We start from the raw sequence: 23,784 nt of genomic DNA, 5'->3' as shown, positions 1-23,784 counted from the left end.
ACAGCGGAAAGGCCTTTCTTCTGCTGTGCTTCTAGATATCCCTACGACAACCCCCTCAGTTACCTCACTTCTTAGGGAAGCCAGAACTTAAGATAGCAGGGGTGGTGAGGAGTGGGGAACGTGGTTGTGAAAAACAACCTTGGCTCAGGAGTCAGGAAACGTTGGATTCTAGTCACTTTCTGAAATTTACTAACCGCATGGTCTTATTGTATAACTATGTATCCAGTTTCTGTATTTGTAACAAGTACGTGATGTGACCTTCTCTGCCTATTTTACAGATCACAGATTTTACAAAATGCTTTTAAATATACATATATATGTATGTATTGTAAATATTGTAAAGCACAGGCCAGCTGCAAGGCCCCATTAATTTATACTCTAGATATTCTGAGAATGTGGCTTGCCTGCGCAGTGTCCCCTGTGGAGCTAATTCTAACTATATGCATGCATGGCATGGCCCTGGAGGACTGTGTGCCAGGTTCCTTCTTGGCTACTACACGTGTTGAGAGCTTGGCCTGACTGATAGTGTAGAGCATTCCTGCTGGCACAGAAAGTGCCTGGAGGGAGAAGCATATTAAAATCACAAGCTCATTACTTTCTCAAGACCAGGATATATAAAGTTCAAACAGCTTTATAAACTGCCTCCAGAAATTGTAAGGCAAAAATTAACTCTGCCTCCAAACTTTACGTCCACATTATAAATGCCACTTCCCTCTCTCACCTAATTATTTCCGTCGCCATCACCACAAATCAAAGACAACACAAGCACTTCCCTCTGCAGACGTCCCCAGATTTCCTATAGAAATGAAAGAAAACTAAAGACATAGGTATATTTATCATCATTTAGCTCAGCTTCCAGATTCCTGTTAGGCCCTCTGACTAATTCCCATCATTGCTTGTAGATTCAGGTCATGTGGAAATAACTGTTTGTTTTCATGGCTGGCATAATGCGTATAAATTAAACTAGTAATACCTGGCATCTACTTCTCACTGACATTGTAAAGGTTAATGAGATAGTGCCTGGGAATCAATTTGTGTTCCTCATCTTCATCTAAAAGCATTTATTATGCCAAATTGAACCAGACATGGGTGAGGACTGTGCCACATACACACATTTCCTTATCAACTGTGTGCTTTGAAATCAGATTTCTGGGTTCTCTGTTTTGTTCCTTCTCTGCAGCTTCATTTCCAAAACAATGACTTCACTGACCTTAAATTGTAAAAGCCAGTAGTGTCACCAGAGGTTTTAGTTCTTCGTTTGGCCTTTTCTCCTCTACCATGACTCAAATTGCCAGGTATCATTTAGAGTGAACAAAGAAGGATTAATGGAACTTATAAAGAAATGATAAATGGACCTAAGGGAGAGAAAGGCTCGATATTGATAAAGGTTATAATACAAAAGAGAGTACAGGAAAGTGAACTGAGGATTGTGTGGTCCCTAACCCATAGGAGCTGTACAGCAATAATTATATATAAATTTGTTTCTGTCGAAGTCCAACAGAAATGTAAAAATTCTCTTGGATGGAGGCATGGTTCAAAGAGGTTAGCTATAATCCATTGGAAACCACCTGCATCTCTTAACTCACCCTGTAAATGTTTACAAAAGACTTTAAGATTTGGCTCCTTAAAATGAAATACTTACAAATTACGGCTCATGGAGTCCACAACTAAAGCTGCATGGCCAGAAAGCTTAAAAACAGCTATTTCTTATATCAACTGGAGACTCAGAAAAATACGTTTTGTTCTTTTCTCTAATAGCTAATTACTACATGTGTAAGGCAGCCTAATCAGCACTTTTTTTTTTTTTTTTTTAAGACAAAGTAAAATTCCAGATGGAAACAAGAGGGCCTCTGTTTTGGTGATGTAGCATTTGTTGACATTCCAAAAGCACAAACACATTTGAGTAACTAGCTGCTACTAGGAAAAAGATTTAGGATCAACAGTGCTAAGTACAAAATAAGAACAATGGGTATGTAAAGGCTGATGCATAGAAATTATAGTCTGTCATGGTACACAAAATATTGGACTTACATAGATGATACATATGGAAAACAAAATGTTCTTATTTAACACTTGACTGTTCTGGATCTAAATAATGAGAATCCTAACCTACAAGCTCAGGAATATATATATATCACCCACTATACTCTAAGTTCTCTGAGAGCAGGGTCACGTTCGTATTCACCTTCACATCCCCTCACAGTGTTTTGAACAGAGCAGTTTACACAATTGATGCTCAATACATATTTTTGGATGAAATGATGTACATTTGCTTTCTCACCATTTTCTCGTATAATTGATAGTATGAAGGCACAGACTTATTACATAACATTTTTTTTCTTCCTTGAAACTTTCCTGGGCCCTCAACAGTGTACAGTTGGGAGCAATAAAAGAAACCTAGGCAATGCTGGCAACCAAAAGACTTGCTAAGTGTAATGCACAGAAGTTTCACTATAGTCATGTGAGAGGACACAAAAGTCTGTAGAACTGTCCAAATGTAGCTGACACTTGAGCTGTTGACAATAGCTCAGCTTTGGTGTTTCCTCTTTTGCAAAGCAAACAAACAAAGAAAAGAGAAGGAAAGGAAGGAAGAGAGAAAGGGAGGGAGGGAAGGAGGGAGGAAGAAAGGAAGGAAGGGAGGGAGGAAGAAGGATTTGGAGCTAATTATTAATATGAGTAACAGGATACTTTTTTTTGGTATTTTTATTGAATTCTGCACATAACATTTGCAATGAAAACACTTTAAATCCAATGACGAATTTATAAAAGGAATCAGAGGAAAATATCACATAATCAACTCACAGGTACTTACTGTTATTTACTTAACAGAAGGCCCAAAATTATTATGTCAAGAACATTACAGAACATGGCATAAGAGCTTATTTTAACTTTACATTAATGTGATAAATCAACATAATTCAATGTCAAAGGAAGACAAATATAGAAAAATACAAAATATGGTTTGATTTTACACTTTATTCAGAGTTCCATTATTTATTATGTCATTGTTTAAGAATGATTATTATTTCATTCCATACAAAATAATACTTGTTTGACTTATCTGATGAAGAGAAGTAAATTTAAGGTTACAAAATTTTAAATTCTGATATCCTATAGCTTATGTTCCATTTAATTGTTTACAGTAACACTGCATTGCTAGTCAGTAAAAGTAGAGAATGTATCACAGACTGTTGATTTACAAGGGAAAGCAATTACAGTGTCTCTCTGTTGTTTGAGAAAAGAATTAAAATGTAGTATTATGTCATGGATTAACACATGAATGTTCTCCATATTCAAACTGAGCGGTCATCAGATTTTAATTTTATCCAGGAAATTACTTAAGTGGATTTTTAAATATGTGCATCAACTTTACCACATATTTGAACTATGGCTAAATGTTAATAATCCTGTTATCTAATACTTGATACCAATTCTTTTTGAATAGTTACAGGAAATAATGAGTTTTCTCAAAATAAAGGCAGTTTTTCTACCCACTCCGCATTCCCTGTCCTCCCCTAATCACAGGATACATGTGATGAAAAACAATAGGCTGAAAAATGGCTAATATGGTGGGTCTCACAGTATGTTTTCTTTGAATTGGAATGTTTGTGGTTTCTTGGGTTGATTATTGCTTCTTTCAACTGTTCAGAAATCAGTCATTGTGCTGGACTTTTTAAAAAGGAAATTAGAAAGGAGACCAGTGGAGAAGATAATCTTTCAGTCTAGATTTTTGACATCATACGGATTTAATGCCTGTGGTCAGAGTGTGGAGACTTAGTATGTTTTAGATGGAAAATGTTTGCTATCTACCTGAGGGAGGACTATATTTTGGAAGTATCTAAAAAGGTCTGACAATATCAGCAGCCATGCCTTGTAGCTTAGACCTGAAATTTCCCAATGTATCATTTAGAATTAAATTTTAGTCAAAGTTTTAAAGATCATGCCAGTGGTAGAAAAAAAAATAACGTGACAGAGAATGAAAAGTGTAAAGAACATGAGATTTAAGGTCATTTGCTGGCCATATGATCTTGGACAAGTCACTATCTTTCTAAATCTTGGTTGTTTAATCTGTAAACTTCAGATAGTATTATTACTTCATAAGGATATTTTAAGATTAAATAAGATGTTAATGATCTTTGCAAAGTATGAGGTAATAAACAAATGCAAGACATCTCTGAAAAAACTGAAGTGTTGTAGTTGTATTTGTTATTCTGATATGTGCATACTTTCTATCTGCATAAGATTTCAAAAATGGATTCTAAAACATTTAGCATATTACATAGAAATACTACACACACTGTTTGCTTTCCCTCGTATGCGTAGAAACTTTTTAACAGAAATTATATCATTTCAAAAATGGTCTATACAGTGTCCTTAATAGGATATTCCTATTTGGTTTATAATCATACACTTTCATGGCATTTAGGAAAAACAGTTTGACAGTTTTACGTAAACTAAATACTTAATCTCCCCACCCCAAACCTGGTATTAAGAGATCACACCATGGAAACAATTTACTGGAAGAGATACTACTATGTTTTGTTTTCATATGGTCAGTTCACAAATTGTTGTAAGATACACTATTAACACAGTATGCTAGGATCACCATTTAGCAAATTTCATCAACTTTTAAAAAAAATAGTTAAATTACTTCTTACAAAGATCACTAACACTAATACATTAAGAGACTTAATTACACCTAAAGTGAAAATTCAGATTCACATAACCAAAATTATCAGATTAAATGTTTTAATGAATTGCTCCACTAGTCAAAACATACGTTTCCTATTATGATAGAGGCCTTAAAAACTGCCCCCTTTTCTGAATGGAAGGATATAAGATTATACTTCTGGACAGATAATCTCAGTATGACAAAATATTTCTGTATTATTCAAATGGACCATCATTTTAACAATTTCTGTAGTGTCCATAATTTAGCATCTTTCTATACTAATCTCTTTCTACCATAAACCAGCAACCAGAATATACTCTTCTTTTACAATGGATATAATTACCTATGGGCATCTTACCTATCTTGTACAAAACCTATAACCTTTCGTTTTCCCAACTGTCCACTAAAGCCAAACAGAAGCGTTTGGGTTATCCCTGAATTTTGTTTCTCACTCCTGAGCAAAATTAATTACAATGTGGCTCTATCAAACCTCTTTTGTATTCACAAAAATTTACAAAATTCTGTGGATATTATTTTAAGTCATAGCCATTGTTTCTGGGACCAAAAGGGTATTAACTTTTTAATGTGACAAAAATGCACCTTACAATCAGCTACAGTTCACTGGGAAGCATAATATACTTAATTTTGATTTGCTAAGTGTTTATTCAACTACAACATTTTTAAAAAAGGTTCACTCGAACAGACATTTCATTTAGACAATTAACAACATTCAAAGATGAAATGATAAATCATAATAATTAAACCGTGGTCAAAATCAAAATATTTCCATGTTTTACATCTTGCTGAAGTCAGTTAGCAAATAGTGGAAACATGAATGTTTGGATTTGCAGTCTGTTCAGTCACATGAGCAGAGATGTGGCATCTAAGTGACTGGAGGGGAGCGACATGGACATGAACATGTATATTACAACCATCTGAAAACAATATAGAATTTTCAAAGATGTAAAGAAACATACAGATTACTAAAAGAAACTGGGGCTCAGTGACGTTAAAGGGACTTTCCTAGGGCACATGAGAGTTATTGGTAAAGCCAGCACGAAAGCACAGAGACACCTGCTCTACCAAACTGCGGCTTATGCGGAAATAATCAAGAGATCATAAGGCAAACACTCCTATCCCTCTAACCTTTTCCCACCTTCTCCTACTCCCAGGATTATAATGTTGAGTATGATAAAGCTCTGCTATAGTTTTAGCATTTCATATATGATTTCAAATCACCTTAACATCAAATTAAATTAAAAAAAATAACCTCCCCTCCTTTTCAGGTAATACATTAATCTGTTTCCATTCCGCAGAGTGATTTTTTCTACTTTTTCATGATCCCATTTATAGACCAGTGACAATTCTCAGAGGAGAAAAAAATCCCATATTCTCTCTCACAAGCAATTTGAAGAATGATATATTTATGACACTTTCAAGACTTAAATCTTATTTCAATTTATTCATTCCTTCAGAAATTCATAAAAAATCGGAGTACTTAAGTATGCTTCAAAGGCTTTTCAAATGCATATAATGAGAATTTGGGGGCTGGAAAGGGCTTTGGAGAGTAACCCAGAACATCCACTTTGCAATTAGGAAACTGAAGCCTAGCAGTGGCAAGTGACTTATCTAGGGTCCCACAGGCAGAAAGTGGGTAAGAATTCTGGTTTCCTGATATCTAGAATAATACTATTTTTACTACCATTTGGTGAACCATATTTGATATGACAGTTTCTTCATCTGGTACCATTCTGTGCTTTTATTGCAAAGTCCAGATTTTGTCTTTATTTGAAACTGTAGGCTATAATAATAATATGGATATGATATTAAACATACTATAATGCTTAAGGTTGTGTCATTGGTATTTTATAAAGGTAGCTCTTGTGTCTATTTTGGTAACACCTACTGATCCTTACTAAAACATCTGCATGTCTAAGACCTCCTATTAGGACAGTTGTTTGGTTTGTTTCAATCATCCCAATAGCTGATGTGACCAGGCTGTGATCATCAGTTATGAGTATCAAGGCGGCTGGAAATGGACTATTCTCTGGGCCAGTGTCTCTACTACACAGGCTAACACAGAACAAAAACACTGTGGTGGCTATATTTTCACTTTAATCACAAATTATCCAGATTGGAGGTTCACATAGCTCAAATCTTAGACAGTTGTCATTTGTTTTATTTCATTTTTTCCTAGAGTGATCTGGTCTCAAAGTTTTGACCAGAGGAATTACCAGCAGATTGTGCAAAATCCATTGTAGACGTTGCCTCAAAGAAAGTTACCTGGATTGTATCTCCTGTCTGTTTCGCTGCTAGTAGGTATAAGATTGTTTCAGTTACTGATAACAGTGAAATTCATCACCTGCATTTCCTTCTACAGGACATCAAAAAGTGTTATAATTTTGACTTTCCTACAACAATATTTTGATAGTAGTTGAAATTCTACAAGTACTCGTATTATAACTTAGCATTGTTATGCATTTAAATAGCAGGAGATTGGAGTTTTACACATTTGTTCAGGTATATTTTGAAAATGAAATATGGAAATGAAAAGTCTTCTTTATATTAAATGTTCACAGTTTAACTTTCCATAAGGCTTATTAAATAATATGCATATAGCTACCATTCTGCTGAAATGTCACAGTAAATACATTAATAATGGCACAGAAGTGAAATGTCCCCAAATGGGAAATCATTTTCATGATCTCCTAAATCTCTTTTACAAATAAAACTTTGCTTTTCTTTTTAACTGAAAAAAGTTCTATTTCTAAAAGAATATAAAAATAGAAAATGAGTCAAGAAACCTTTTACAGATACAATTTTTAAAGAAATTCTTAAAACATTAGATGAAATATTGTATATATCTTTAAGAATGTGCTTTGTCTCACCACACCAAACATTGCATGAAAACTAAATTAAATGAGTATATTATATATGAACTGTTGAAAGGTATAACTAAATGTTAAAATTTTAGTTAAGATAGACAACTTAAACATATAATAAGTACTACTATATTTTTTAAAGCTAAGCTCAGCTAAAATCTACCTACAAGACTAATTTGCAAATCTATTATTTTGAATCAAAAAATAAAAGAATGTTTAATCAAGCAAGGCACATTTCTTTTAGGCAAGTCTGTCTTTAATACCATTCATCTGGGCACAGTGTAGACTTCGCTTATTTACGTATAAATGGGCTAATTTATGTATGAGAGGCTTTGGTACAAAACACACTTTCACAAATAAAGTTGCACATAACTCAGAACAGAGAAGATAACATTAATATACATCATGATTAAACATAGTCCAGTAATTAAATGAAAGAAGAAAACAGTGTAATAAGTTGCCTTGTTAGAAACAAACATTTAGGTTTTCTTTATTAGCAGTACTGATTAGTTTTTGGATGATTAAATATCATCAAAATGTCAAAAGGTTGAAATGATACTTTAATATTTTTAACGTTCTTCTTTATTTCTTGGTCAATATCTTTTATATTGCACACAATTTGAAGAGAATCCTCCAGGTTCAGAGCTGTTTCTTGTATATGAAGCATTTCTTAGAGACATGTTATTTAATGTCAACTGAAACAAAAGTATGTGCTGGCAGACAGATCACCGTCCATCAGCAATATAACCAACACTGTATTCTTGATCTAAGCAATTTAAAAAGAGCATCCTACTGGTCAGTGCAGCTCTACTGTTCTTTATGTGGGGCTCTTCAGGTATCTGTTGGACAGAGTAAACACAATAATTTACTGTATATTTAGTTTTTAAAAAATTGTAGACTTTAGGTCAATATTAAATATTCTACTCATTACACTTTTCCAAACTTTATTTTTTTTTTACTGTCACCTTGAGAAGTTTGAGCAACTTAATTTTCTAAATGCATTAACCACATATTGAGGGCTCTTAATTGATAAGTCAGAAACAGTTTCAGAGTATGCTGAAATTATGAACTCTTTCCCCCTTATTAATAATGAACTCCAAATGTAGTCTAAACCATTGTGATTGTTTTTGGAATAGGAAAATTTATCTTCATCTTTAGAACCATCTGAAAGTTACTGAGTGTCTACTGATTTTTAGAAAAATACATGTATCAATTTTCTCAGTGTATTTTCAAGGTGTTGTTTCTTTTCTGGCTGTACATCCCACTGTGGTAATCTAAGATGAGAACTCCTTTGAAGTGAATAGAAATCCCATGCTCAGATAAGTGTTATGGAGAGGAAAAAAAAAGGAGAGAGAGAAACAGTCTCAAAATGAGTATTTTGACAATCATGTTCTAGGTACTACAGATGTAGTACCTAGAACTACAGATAATCTGTAATGACAGATTATCCTGTCATTACAAATAACTTTCAAATCTATTGATCCTTTAAAATATGAACTCTGTACAGTTATATACCACTTTAGGGAATAAAAAATTAAGATAACAATAACCACTTAACCAAGGCCTGTGGAGAACCAAGAAATAAAAGTTCAAGTGTATTGCTTTCCTCTCCCCAACTACAAAAAAATCATCTGGAAATAAGGATAATAAAGTGTTTCTTAAAAGTAGCATAAAGCAGCACAACTGTCTTGTTCACTGCTACATTCAGAATATAGAATGGTGTCTGGCACACAGTAGACACTTTATATGCTCAGTGAATGAATAAATCCCTATTATTTTGTACAGTGTCTACACATAGGAGCTACTCAGTAAACATATGTTGAATGAATGAATGGATATATAAAAATTAGGTTTATGTACTCTAGAGATTTACTAATTGTGATACTTATACATACAAAAACAGAAAATCCTACACCCAGCTTCAGGTTTCAATATGTGAATATAATCCATCATAATACATAGAGCAGACTGTTTCCCATATATACTCCTGGTCTTAGCAGGTGTCTCAAAACCAGTTGTAAATGCCTAATGATGGCCATCTGGAATTTGAGTGTGCTTTTCATGCAAGAATCATTCACTCACTAAACTACATGGTGTATACGTACTATTCTGGGAAATTATCTAGTGAAAAGTCTTCCCTTTTGGCCTGGATTATACTTGCTCATCCTTCATGAAAGAAGTAACTTCTTCTTAACCCTGGTCTTTAGTCAAAAAGCAAGAGTACATTCTTGCATCATAGTACACTTAATGTTCATTATGAAAGTTTTAAAATTACAGTAGTCTACTAGCTATTGATGACAACTAATTATAAGAACTCACAAGTAACATGAATGATATGATAACCTTTTTATTTCCTCAGTGCCTAGCTTCTGCTCAATGCTACTGCAGCTTTGGTTACCTTGAGATGGTTCTATTAAGCTATTCTTTTCTTGATGCACCTTTTTTATATAAGGGGCTGGGGCTTTCTTTAACTTCATGTGTCAATACCTGCTTCAAGGCTCTTGGGATTATTAAGTCTGCTACAGCTTGGCATCCTAATAGACTGTAGTAGGTGTGGAGGGAGTTGCAATTCAACAGAAACAAAACAAAAAACAAAAGTGATATTTAGATGGTAATCATATTGTTTATATTAGTGGCTAAGAAATGCGTTGAAGGGCTTAGAAAAATGAACATTGATTTAAGTATCGAAATTACAGAAGAGAGAAAGGAAGTATAATGGTGACTTATAATTGAAGATATCAATATTTGACCAATAAATATTCTAACATATAAAGCAAGAAAAAAGGATAAGAATAGTCAAATTTCAATAGCTATCAAGTCTGTGAAAAAGTAATTGATACCTCTACCCAGGCCTAAATGAAAGAGGTACAGATACCCAGGTTACCTGTTGGCCTCGCTAACTCGTGTCTGATGAGGAAAAAGCTGAAGTCATTCTGTAACACGGGGTTATGGGAACCTTGTCCTCGTGTGTCTATACTTTGACATCTACTAAATAACTTGCAGTTGGCTGCACATCAACAACTTCTACAAATTCTACCAGCTAAATGGTCATGAATTAGCCCCAAGGACTAGAAAGAGTTCTTGCTAAATTATGTATAATTCTCTGATTGTCCTCTTGGAAATTATGTACTCTTGGGGAGCAGAAAACGTTTAAACTCACGCAGTAATTAAAACTGGTAATGTGCCAAGATGTGAGCTTTGTCAAAAATCTGAAAGTCATGCAAAAATGAGCTGTGAGGTGTAAGCAATACTACTTTAAGCAGTATTTAGGTCTACTAAAAATAAATCTCCTCAATTCACATAGCTATAAATTTATAGTAATATATTTATAATTTAGTAATTTATAGTAATATAATTTATAGCAATATAAATTGACCTTTCAAAATGAGTTAAAATGTTTGCAGGTAAAAAGTTTACAGAATCGAGGTATAAGGCAACTCAGACACAGTTCTTACTTGGAGAAATTACTTCTCTCTATGGTTTTTAATCGCTTACTACATTTTGAAATCTCACATATAGTAACTCTTGTTTAACTGATTTTAATTACAATTTCTTGTAAAAGTAATAGATTAGTGAATTCCTCAAATACACATTGCTCTTCCTCAAATACACCAGGTATTTTGTTTTGTCCTGTAGTCTTACCTGAGGTAAATATAAAATGTAATGGCATGTGAGGCTGCCTCTTAAATATCTAATACCTTGGCTCTACCAGGTTACAATAGAATATCCGGAAAAACCCATATTGAGTTAAATAATAAAAGTAAACAATGTCACAATTCCTCACCCAACACCAGAAAAAAAAAAGGAAAATTATTCATTTTCAATTCTCTAGTCTGTCATTTCCTTAAAAAGTCCTAACAATGTGTCCTCAGAAGAGAGAAATGATCTCTGTCCTATGTGGCCTTAATTGTACAAAGGGATAGAAGATGAAAGAGTTTCTAAGTTCTACTGGTCTACAGATGTAATCTCAAGCATATGCAGACATGCATTAGCTTTGATTAATTTGGTGACGTATCTGGTAAGGAAATTGTGCCACTGCATGTGCAGAGGCAACACCTAGGTGAATCTCTGGTCTGGTCTGCCTGAGAAATCCAGGGAAAGGAGAAAATTCATAAGTGGTGTGGGGAAAGTTCCTCGCTATTCACATCAGGAGAATCCCCATTTCCTACAGCAGAAGAAAGTGCATTTGTTATCATATTGCCTAAAATCATGGCAATAACTGCAGTACTCATTTATATCAATGTTTTAATTAGTTTCAGTAATTCCATATTACACTTTGGCTTTTCAAGGCTGCTAGGAATCTCCCAATACCAACATATGCTACTGGACTGCCTCTCACCTTCCATCTTATTTTTATTTAGAAGCAGCTTAAGTTTTGCCATTGTAACAGTCATTCTAAGAATCCACCCTTATTTCTCATGGATGGATCTTCTTTCATACATGAACAAATCACTTTTTAAAATAGCCGATTTTTGTGATCCTACCACATAACTTGACAACTACTTGAAAAATTAGGTTATATTGTAAAAGAAATAATTTTATCCAGTAAGGCCTTATGTACAGTAATATAATTCTTAAACGTGATTCATTGATGAGATCTCTAATAATTTATTCAATCAGCTTCCATAGCCCTGAAGACCCCATGGGTGTTTAAGGACCCACTATTAACTGAAACCAAGACTGAACTTACAGGGAAGTTTCTTAGAATGTCTGCTAGATAGGTAAGTTCCTGGGTATATTACTTGCTTGTTCTGATTTTTGCTGTCTGTACTACTTGAGTCAATCAGTCAACAAGTATACACTGAATATCATTTATAAATGGCATTCTATTAGCTATTAGGTAGGAAACACCGTCTCTGTGAGGCATTCTGACTTCCAGATACCCCTGGCGATTAGGAGTGACATCACATATAATGTTATATTTAACACGCCCCTGCTGGAGCTTGTTTTGCCAAATGGAAGCCTTCTCCAGTTAACCAATTACGAGGAATTTTATCCAAAAGAGCATGGTGAGGAGTACAAGCCTCACAGTGGTAAAATGAAGCATAGATACACAACACGAAAATTTTGTTTTTAGTTTAAAAACGCTCAAACTGGAATGCTATATTCCCTTCTTCTCATCACTCCCTCAAATAAATACTTATTAAGCACTAACCTTATTCCAGGTAATATTCTAGGCCTTGGAGGATACAGTACCAAAGAACAGACAAAAGTCTTTGTTCTCATGGAAGAGAAGGGAAGACAACAATAAACAAAGTAAGTGAAATGTCTAATATTTTAGAGGAGAAAATAGATCAGAGGAAGGTATAGGGAGTCCTGTGGAGGTGACAATTTTAAACAGAGCAGCCAGGAGAGGCTCCACTGAGACAGTGACACCTAAGGAGGTGAAAGAACGAGTCGTGCAGAGAGCAGATGCTACAGCCTTCCAGGCAGGGGAACAAGAAGTACAGAGACCTGAATAGAGCACGCCTGGTGTATTTGAGGAAGAGCAAGGAGGCCAGTGCAGCTGCAGTTAAGGATGAACCTGAAGAGGAATCAGAAAGATCAGAATGGTAACGGGGGCTAGATGAGGTAGGGCCTTGTAGGCCACTGTAAGGTCTTTAGTTTATTCTCTGTGTGAAACGGGGAGCCAAATGGGGGTTTTGCCACAAAGAAGTAACATGATCTGACAAGTATTTTAAAAGGAATACTCTGGCCGCTACATTGAAAATAGACTCAGGCAGGGGAAAGGATAGGAGGAAGGGGGCCAGTCAGGAGGGTAGAAAATCATCTGTAAAAATCCAGATGAGAGATAACGACGGCTTGGATGGTAGCAGAAGCGGTAAGACTCTGGAAACAGTTAAAAAGTGGAGCCAACAGGATTTGCAAACATTGGATAAGGGGTGTAAGAGAAAGAAAGAAAGACAATTCGAAGGATTTTAGCTTGAGCAACTGGAAAATTGAAGTTGCCAGTAACTGAGATGGGGAAGAAGTCAGGAGTCATGGGCTTGATGGTGGGGGGTGGGGGAGGAGAAGGAAGCTCAGTTTGGGATATATTAAGTTGGAGATAGACATTAGCTGTGCAAGTGGAGATGTCAAGGAGACAGTCGGAAATTCAATCCGGAGTTCGGGAGAGGGGTCCAAGTGGGAGATATAAATTTACATATAGATCATCTAAAGCTATGAGAATAAGACTGAATGCAGAAAGAAAAGAGGTCTAAGGACTAAGTCATGGAGCATGGGGTTCTCCAACATGAAGACCCGGGAGAGATGAGGAAGAACCAGTAAAACAGTTTGAGAAGGAAAGGTCAGAGAGATAGGAAGAAAATCCAGAGTGTGGTATCCTGGAAGTTAAATGAAAAATTTCTTCCCAGAAGTGGGAATGTATTCTACAGTGCCAAATGCTTCTGATAGGTCAAATGAAATGATTATTGAGAAATGGCCCTGGGTATAGCTATAGGAGGTCACCACTGACCCTGAAAAGTACACTTTTGGTGAAGTGGTAGGGGTGAAAGCCTGAACAGATTCCAGAGAGAATGGGAAGGGATTCAACGGTGAACAAAGAGAGATACAGTCCCCACTCTCACAGAGGAAACAGACATTAATTATACAACACAAGTTAATGTAAAATTACAGCTATGTCAAGATAACATACTATATTGAACTCATTCTAAGATATACTTTTTTAGATTTGAGCATCTATGAAATTAGGATGTACCTTAAAATCACTGGTACTTTCCCGTATATTTGGCAGTTTTTCTTTGTTTTTAAAGGCATATAAAATAATGGTGGTTCTAATAATCAAAAGCACTTAAATTTGATGAAATATACCATAATAGAGGAATTGATTAAACCAGAGTCATGAGAGATATCTTGGAGGAAGTACTGAAGTAAAAATAGAAGTGAATGAGATGAGGAGGGGAGGAAGGGGCCAGTAGTGGGAACATTTGCAAAGATCCCCATTCTTAAAAAGGGAGCTTATTCTGTAACTGGAAGAAGATCAGGTTGCTGGAGTACAGCAGAATGAGGGAAGGAGCACAGGTATAGGATAAGGCTAGACATGAGGGCTGAGCCAGATCCTATGGGGCCATGAAGGCTATGTTAGGCCTTTGGGTCTCTATCCTAATAGACTCAAAGAACAGGAAAAGACCTTGAAAGAATTTTAAGCAGCGGCAGGTGATATAATCTGATTGAGTCTCGAAAAGATCATTCTGGCTAGCAGGTGGAGAAAGGGTCAGGTTGGCCACAGGAAATGTGCGAAGGCCAGTTAAGAGACCTTCACACTTATCCAGCACAGAGGTGATAGGAGTGTGGACCCTGGTAGTGGTAGTGATCTAGAAAAGTGGATTCTTTTTAGATATATTTAGGAGGTGAAATGACAAAACTCAGTGATAGACTGAATGTATTTACTACTTTTTGAATCTAATACATATTACTACATTAATAGATACAATAAAACTGCCTTTTAAGCAAGGCTTTAAACAATAAAAATGATTTGTAAATGTTTATGCTGCACATATGAATGAAAGCAAATATTCCGGAAATTCACTAATTTTCAGAAAAAGCATTAGACTGTTTAGATCTACAGACAACAAGTAAATACATCTTAGGATAGGGAATAACTTATGAAGAGGTGAAGTGTGTGTGTGCGTGTGTGTGTGTGTGTAATAAATTAACCCCACTGGCTTCTCTTCCAAATTAAATTAAAGGCTTTAATTTAAGGAACATGTTTAAATGCAAAAAAATAAGAACCTTAGGATTCTTAAAGAAAAAGAGTTTAACATAAACTTAAGGAAAACAAGTGAAACAGCAGTGCTGACTGACCTATAACATGTAGGCACAACGCTGATTTTCATTCTAAGGAGTTGGTGGGGAACTCCATAGAGATTCCCCAGAGCCTTTGTGCTCTCAAGGGAGGGGTGAGGGTGAGGTTGGGGGTTCATCGGAAGAGAAAAAGCTCCTCTCCATTCCCTATCACCATGCTGGGGGCTATGATCCCTGGATCTGCAAAGTTAGAGCCCTGCATGCACAGGTTTATTCCTAACATTCTTCAGATAGGATGAAACATGATTTTTTGTTCATTTAAATGTTATCTTACTAACAATCAGAATCCCAGGATCTACTTTTCAAGCGAGAGTTCCTATTCTGCACTATTTAGATTGTAACAATAATAAAATGGCTCCCAAGAAAATGAGGAAGCCTCTTTTCCAGATCTCTCCTTTAATGCATTTGATGGTTTAATGGTGCAAAATCTGAAATGTAAGAAAAAACACATCCAGTACCAAAAAAAAGAAAAAAAGAGAGAGAAAAAACATGAAAATTTTTTTTGTAATGTTTTTTCTTTACAATGTCAAAGACAAAATTAGTTCATAGCATCACTGAAAACAAAGACAAATATTTGAAAACTTTCTAACCTGTCTCAATAATTTAAAGAATACTATTATCCTGTATACTCTGTGGCAATGGCCATTTGCTGGCAGGAGGTTGGGGGCTGAGTAACAATGGTAAGGTCTGCATGGCTTCCCTTCTTCCTGTCTTCTCTGATTTGCCTTCTCTCAAAGATTATCAACCACTTTCAGCAGGTTATAAAAAACAAGTGATTTCATTTATGTATAAAATTACTAAACAAAATGTAGGAAATTAGTAGTATAAAAGCAATAGTTTTATCCTCCTTAGTTTAAAAGGCCAAATACAAAACAGAAAGAAGAAACCCCGCCCTAAAATGCAATCCCTCAATATCCTCCTCCCCATTCTTAGGCTGCTCACCTCTATCTCACAGTGTTTCTGTAAGTCTTCAGACTCAGGGGCACATGTGTTTCTTTGCATTTCTTAGTTGGAGGGGCTATCACTTCTATTCATAGCTGAGAGGTGGGAAGAACTTGTAACTACTGTAGAAAATGTTGACATTTTAAATGTATTGAGAAGTCAGTAAATTACAGTTATGGTTCTCAAAGGAATAGACTATTGGTATATATTATATATATTGGATTTATATATGATCAGCAAAGCAATTACTTGAGTATGTTATATACCAAAGAGGTAAACAATAAGTTTTATGTATATGAACCGCAGCTTTCAATTTCTTCATACTGTGTATTTAAAATTTCAATCCCAAAATTTTATTTCAAAGTTGAGAAATAACTGATATAACACTCCTCTCATGTGTAGCCATTTGTGATTATGTCACCTTAGTTGGTGGGTATTTAAATTTGCTATAATACCAGTTTAAAACAATACATAAGAAATAAAACAATAGCAATGTTATTGTTTTTATCTCTGGATTCATCAGCTATAGGGTATATACATTTTCCCAGGGTTTTGACAGATGTGCATTGATCCAATCACACCTCCTCCCATGAATCTCTTGTACACACAGACACACGTATACCTTTCAACATCCAAGACAAGCAATTGAGCTCAGTGAAGTCTGTGGTTTGACAAAGCTAAGTAGCATGTGTAAACTTAGACTCATTAGCATTCTGCTCTAAGCCCAATTCACTACCCATTTTCATCTTCTAAATGCCTTAGGACCTTAGGGAAGGGGCTACAACTATTATGTGGGTCACAATTATATTCTATTTTTTTTTTAAGCACAGTTGCTCTTAAAGATTCATGGAGTGGTTAGGTAAGGCAATAATGTCACACATTTCAATGAAATGGCAACCTCCTTCTGCTTTCCATGCTTTTGTTCTAAGTAATTTCCCCCTTCTTAATAAGGGAGAGTCAAAATGTTTATACTATTTTCTGGCATGGTTCTTCAGTAACCTAAGCAAAGTATGAGAAGATGGAAAAATAACAGTCTGCATAATATCAATACTATCATCTCTTGTAGATTAAAACACATGAAAATAGGAAATTAATCTTAAAACTGAAAAATATCCATTGTCCTAGCAGGTATCACTATAATATTAAATCCAGATAAATCAATCGTGTAAGAAAATAATCTTTTGTTACTAGAAAAGTCAGTCTCTTCATCTGCTTTAAATACCGTATTTGGTCCCTATGGTTAAAAATATCTGATGGTTAAAAAAGGGTTAATTTTTCAGTACGCTGAATGAATTACGTTTCTGGAAATATGTTCTTTACATGAATTCATTAATTAGTAACATGGGCTGAAGTCAAACCTAAAAGCATAAGAAATTTATTTTCTCAATCTCTTTCAAGTCACTCAATAAAGGGAACATGGGTTTTGGGGCCACAATGACCTAGCTTTAAATCATGCTGGATCTCTTGCTAGCTGTGAAGTCTTAGGGAAATCACTTAGCTTTAACCATCTATTTTTTACCCTCCTAAAATGGGGTTAATACCACTTACCTTGCTGAGTTGAGAGGTGTCCTGGATATGATTGACCCTTAACAAATCGTAATTATTATTGTTATTATAGAAAGTAAATAGGAAGACACTGATTATTGATGTATTTCATGCCATTCACAAGGCTTGATATTAATTATACAATGCCTGTAATGATCACAATCATAATGTAATCTCTTAGCAAATAATGTAATGTAATCTCTTGGCAAAATCTCTGATGCAATATACCTGCATTAATATTTACCCTGTGAGGGTAACACAACAACCCTATGAGGTACTATTTATTATCCTCATTTTACAAATAAGGAAACTGAAGCACAGAGAGATTAAGTAATTTGCTCAAGGTCATACAGTATTCAAACCCTGGCAATATAACTGCAGAACTTATGCTTTAAATCACTTCATTAAAAGCCTGAAAATAACACCAATGTAAGATAATAGCCATTCACTCATCAAATGTATTGAATACAAACAAGGTGCTACATTTGGTGCTCGGCACTAGAATCCAAAACTTTGTCAAGACCTGTACAGAAACTATAACCTTCAAGGAGCTTACAATATGGCGACCAGAAGGAATAATACTACCTCAAAGTTATGACTCAAAAGTCATATTTTTCTGGGTTAAAAAAAAGTCTCCTTTGTATTACTGTTATTTAAAAACCATACAATTCCAAAAATTATGGCACAACCATAATTTACTTATAGAACTAATCAGGGTTTCTACATCTTCTGAATAACTGTGAATAAAACTGCTACTGCACTTTGTTCATCTTTATGCTAACATCTTTTAAGAACAGATAAAAAATTATTCTTATGTAATTACTAGAGTGTATCTACATATCACCACTAAAATGGGTCCTAAAACAATTTCTGGTCATTAAGAATACCAAAAGTTTGGTCAAAAGGTGGATCAATGTTAAAGGCTCAAACAAGTAGCAAAGGGAACTAGATAAAGGAGTTCTGTTTCGAAGACCATATATAAGAACAATGACTCTATGACCAGGTACACAGATTTCCTGCTTCTGTTTTTTTGGGTTTTTTTGGTCTTTTCCTCCTCTTCCCCCTCATATAGTCGTAATCATTATTTTTCACTCTCTCAAATGCACAAATAATAAAGTAAGTAGGCTTCTGACTACCTGAAAATGTTTTATGAGTTTTAAAAATAGTGTTACTCTAGGATAAAATAGTCAAACCTATCAAACCAAAAAGCAATTGTGGGTAATGTATAATTTATACTTTATATAATGTATATTCAATAAAATGAATATGTTAAAATAAAATGTTACCCTTATTGCAATTTTAACCATCTTTGTTTTGAAGAACTGTACAACTGCACACTACTAAATAATTATGTAAATGAAATCAGACCAATAATCTAACAGCAGGTCTGCCTTTTATCCATTTTTCAGGGGAAACAGGTTGTTCAGAAGCCAAGGAGGTTAGTAAAAGGAATGGAATCATTTTCAGCTCAATTTGGGTGAAGGTTATTCTGAAGAGAAATGACTTTTTTTCCCACTTTTTTGCAATAAACAATGGAAACCAAAGAATAGTTGGCAACCTGGACATCAAACAGAAAAGGTGTTATAAATGATCTTTAAAAGGCACCTAGCATATAATGAATATAAAACTATTGATTTTGCAAGTTAGCACAAATCTAGACATGAATGGCATCCCCCTGGTTCCCTGTGGAAAAAGAGAGTGTTCTCAGTAGCTCCCACAGTGCTCACCTGATGCTGTCTTCTGGCCATCCCTGGCACATGGCTGAAACTTGCAAGTACTTCCCCAAGGTTTGGTTACTTCCTGTTCCTCCTTCTTATTGATTGTCTGCAATTCCCTCAGTTAAAAGCGTGCATCCTTTATATTTTTCAAGTATATTTAGTTTTTCAAGGGCTGTGATGGCGACACTTGTTGTGGGATCTGGATAATGTTTTTAAAGAGGAAGTCTGAAGGTCCCTTGTAGTAAGGTTTCAGGTATATTGATTGAATCTTTCACTTGCTTATGTGCAGAACACTTTGACATCTGCTTTTTAACTTCATTTGTTGGCTTGAAACTTCTTGGGAAAAGAAAACAGTAGAGAAGCATCTTTTAAAATGATTGCCTAATTACTGGCATTTCATTCAAATCATGGCTTATTGTTGTGTATATTTAACATTCCAATGACTATATTTTCCTTTTCAATTCAGTCAATATGGGATGACATCAGTGATTTTCTGTAGTAAAAATATGCATTTTGTGATTCATCTCACCACTTTGGATTCTCAGACTTTACTTGTGCGGTTTATTCAAACAGTGGTTTTCCTTGTGAAATCATGTAAGTAGGAACCATCTGGAAAGGTTACTGTGGAAACAGCAGGGGCTAGGGGGTGGGGCTAGAGAGCAAGAGATGCCATGACAACCTTTTTCGGGTTTCCCGGGAAACATGTGTTGCTATGGGAACTGCATCAGTCAGGTCCGAATTAGTAACTTCTGCTGGAAGGAGTGTCTGCCACTTTAATCTTCTTGTGATACTGCAGAAGCTTATCTCCCAGATGCATTAGGAAAATTTTTTGTTTCTCTCAGCAGCACTGAAAACATCTGTTTCTAGACTTTGATAGATGTTAGCTGGAATGCATACAGAATTTCATAGGAATCTCTTAGCCTAATACTTTCGAAATGCTTAACAAGCCCCAAAGAGTTAAACTGATTAGTCAGATCGGGACATCTTGGGCATTTCCCTTAGTTCAAAGTTGTAGAGATCCTTAAAATTCCGGAAGGGGGGCTTCCAAATAGAAATTCCAGTTGAAAACAAATAAACTTACGGTGGGTTTACAAGTCATTGTTCTAAATAGACTTTTCATCCACATATCCACAGTGTTGGCAATTGAACTAAATATTCAATAATGTTGATGGGTCCATCAAACCGAAGCATCCTTTAAGTATGTGCCTGCTTTACTTAGTAAAGAAACAGCTGCCTTTCGATTCTGAGGTTAGACAGTTACTCCGTTCTTTAGTTTCATTTCCTTCCAGGATGTACAGTTTTTTTGTTTGGTTTTCTTTTTTTGTCTTTTTTTTTTTACAGAGCATGTGCTAAAAATCAAGTTTAAAGTAAGTTTGTTGTTCGAAATATTAAGAGAGGGAGAGAAAAAAAAAGGAGAGCTGAGAGAATGCAGCCCACTTGCAAAACAGACACCTGTTTCAGTATGAAGCAGTCGGGAGAGGGAGAATGAAGTGTGCTTTCCACTTCTTCATGTCCTTTCCTTGATGAATGGTCTGGAAATGTATAAAACAAGGGCATACACAGACCAAGGGGGCACATTCTACACAATACTGGGCACAGCATGTCACTTGTTTCATATATTAAACATCGGTAAATATCTTTTTGATGTTGACACAGGAGTTGGGATTATTGTTCGTGGTGCAGGTGGCCGTGGAATTGCCCGTTTTGAAGGGGGTCTGGGGGAAAGCGCTATGGTTCATACCCCCCTCTTCGATCACCATATACTCCGACTTACTTAGAGTCGAGTTACTCCTCGCTTTCCGGAGCTCCTCGGCTGAAGGGGAGAGGTGCTGGCAACTTCCCACGTGCAAGTACTGGGCTTGCTCTTCCCCTTCTGTCTCCCGGTGGTAGAAGTAATTGAAGTTGGAAACAATCACAGGGACTGGCAAAGCAATGGTCAAGACACCAGCGATGGCACAGAGTGACCCCACAATCTTGCCCCCTATGGTCACTGGGTGCATGTCACCGTAACCTACTGTCGTCATGGTTACCACAGCCCACCAGAAGGCATCAGGGATACTGCTAAAACCTGAAGTGGGGTCGTCTGCCTCCGCAAAATAGACCGCGCTGGAGAAGAGGATGACGCCAATGAAGAGGAAGAAGATGAGCAGCCCCAACTCCCGCATGGAAGCCTTCAGCGTCTGCCCCAGGATCTGCAGCCCCTTGGAGTGGCGGGAGAGCTTGAAGATGCGGAAGACCCTCACCAGGCGGATGACCCTCAGGATGGCCAGGGACATGGCTTGCTGTCCATTGCCTTGTCGCTCAGCCAGCTCGGTGCCCAGAGTGATGAAATAAGGGATGATGGCCACAATGTCTATCAGGTTCATGATATTTCGCGAGAAGGTGGCTTTGCTGGGGCAAGCGAAGAACCGCACCAGCAGCTCAAAGGAGAACCAGATGATGCACAGAGTCTCCACCACGAAGAAGGGATCCGAGAAGCTGGAGGCTCCCGCGGGGGCCCCCGACGTGCTGTTGCTGGCCGTCTCGAACAGCTCCTGCGACGGCGAGGCGGTGTAGTACTTCTCATCACGGAACTCGGGCAGCGTCTCCAGGCAGAAGATGACGATGGAGATGAGGATGACGAGCACGGACACGATGGCGATGCCCCGGGCCGGCCCGGAGCTCTCCGGGTACTCGAAGAGCAGCCACACCTGGCGCTGGAAATCTCGGCGGGGCAGGGGCCGCTCCTCCTCCCGCAGGAAGCCCTCGTCCTCGCGGAACTTCTCCATGGCCTCCTCGCCCAGCTGGTAGAAGCGGATCTCCTCGGAGAAGATGTCGATGGGCACATTGACCGGCCGGCGGATTCGGCCCCCGGACTGATAGTAGTAGAGGATGGCGTCGAAGCTGGGCCGGTTGCGGTCGAAGAAGTACTCATTGCGGAGCGGGTCGAAGTACCTCATGCGCCGCTTGGGGTCGCCCAGCAGAGTCTCCGGGAACTGGCAGAGGGTCTTGAGCTGCGTCTCGAAGCGCAGCCCCGAGATGTTGATGACCACGCGCTCCCCGCAGCAGTCTTGCTCGCCGGCGGCGGGCAGCGCGGGCGGCAGCGGCTCGTAGCGGTCGCAGCCGCCGCCGCCACCGCAACCGCCCTGAGGCGGGTCCCCGCCGCCGTCGGTCGCCTCCGGCTCCAGCAGGTGGTCCCCGGCCACCACCGTCATGTCCGGCGGCAGCTCGGGGCCCGCGGCGGGCTCTGCGTAGCCGGGGTTCACCAGCGTGTGGGCGCCGCCGCCGCCGCCGCCGCTCGCGGGGTGCTGCGGCGGGTGGGCGCGGTGGCGGGCGGAGGGCGGCGGCGGCGGCGAGCGCAGGAGGCTGAGGTGCTCGTCCATGCGGCGGGGAACAGGCGGCGGCGCGGGGCCGGCTCGCTCCTCCTCGCGCTCCCCGCCCCTTCGCCGCCTCCGCCTCCCGCCGAGCCCGCCGCCTGTTGCTGTTGCTGTCGCTGCCGCGAGGCTCGGTCTGGGTCTGGCGCTGTCCGCCGGGCTCCTCCAAAGAGACGCCTCCTCAGCCCTCCTCCTCCCTCCCCCGCGGGGCGCGCGCCCGCCCCTCCGCGTCCCCTCCGGATTCCGGCCCACCGCGCGGGCGCGCGCCCCGCTCCCCGGGAGCCGCCCGGCCCAGCTCTTCCCCGCCGCCCTCCGCGTCCCTCTGGGTCACCCGAACGCCCACATTTTGCACTTCGGCGTCCCCACGGAGCCCTCGCCCAGCCCAGGCGGCCCCCCGAGGCTTCCCGATTGGCCCTGGGCCGCACCGCAGCCGGCGGGCGCCGGCCTTCTCGCCCCGCAAGATCCACCTGGGCCCCCCGTGGAGGCGGGCTCCGCGGAGCCGAGGTGGCCAAAGGCGGGGGCGGGCTAGGAGGGAGGATGGGGGCTTGCTCTGGGGCCGCCGCGGTGTCGAGGCAGGGAGTGGCGGGCCAGGTGGGCGCCCTGGGCAAGAGGCAAGCGGGGTGCCTGCATTCTGAGCCCACTCGAGGGTGAAAGACCTGCAGGCCGGGAGGGCTCTAGATAATTTCGCTCCTGTTTGGATGAGAAGCCCAGCGGAGTAATGGGTACTGAGGAGTTTCGCACCCGGAGTCTGAAGAAAATGGTCGTTAAAGACGTTCAGGGACTTCACTTCTGCGGTGGATAGTTCACACTACCTTTCGCAGCTGAGATTTCAGCCATTAGGAAGAATCAAGGACCCAGTTTCTGGTTAG

At 38.5% G+C, this 23,784-nt stretch overlaps 1 protein-coding gene across 1 annotated transcript; it reads right to left on the bottom strand.

The window, feature by feature from the left end:
* Positions 1-842: 842 nt before the first annotated feature.
* KCNA3 (potassium voltage-gated channel subfamily A member 3) lies at positions 843-23,112 on the bottom strand. The gene is made up of 2 exons (XM_082455069.1): positions 19,572-23,112; positions 843-8,393 (listed from the first exon to the last, which is right to left on the bottom strand). The coding sequence occupies exon 1, from the start codon at positions 22,922-22,924 to the stop codon at positions 21,182-21,184; it is 1,743 nt and encodes a 580-aa protein (XP_082311195.1). The 5' UTR covers positions 22,925-23,112; the 3' UTR covers positions 843-8,393; positions 19,572-21,181.
* Between the last annotated feature and the right edge of the window lie 672 nt (positions 23,113-23,784).

The sequence above is a fragment of the Balaenoptera physalus genome, assembly GCF_965194825.1.
Source record: "Balaenoptera physalus genome assembly, chromosome: 1".
NCBI lineage: Eukaryota > Metazoa > Chordata > Mammalia > Artiodactyla > Balaenopteridae > Balaenoptera > Balaenoptera physalus.
This window is presented reverse-complemented; position numbering and strand designations above follow the sequence as displayed.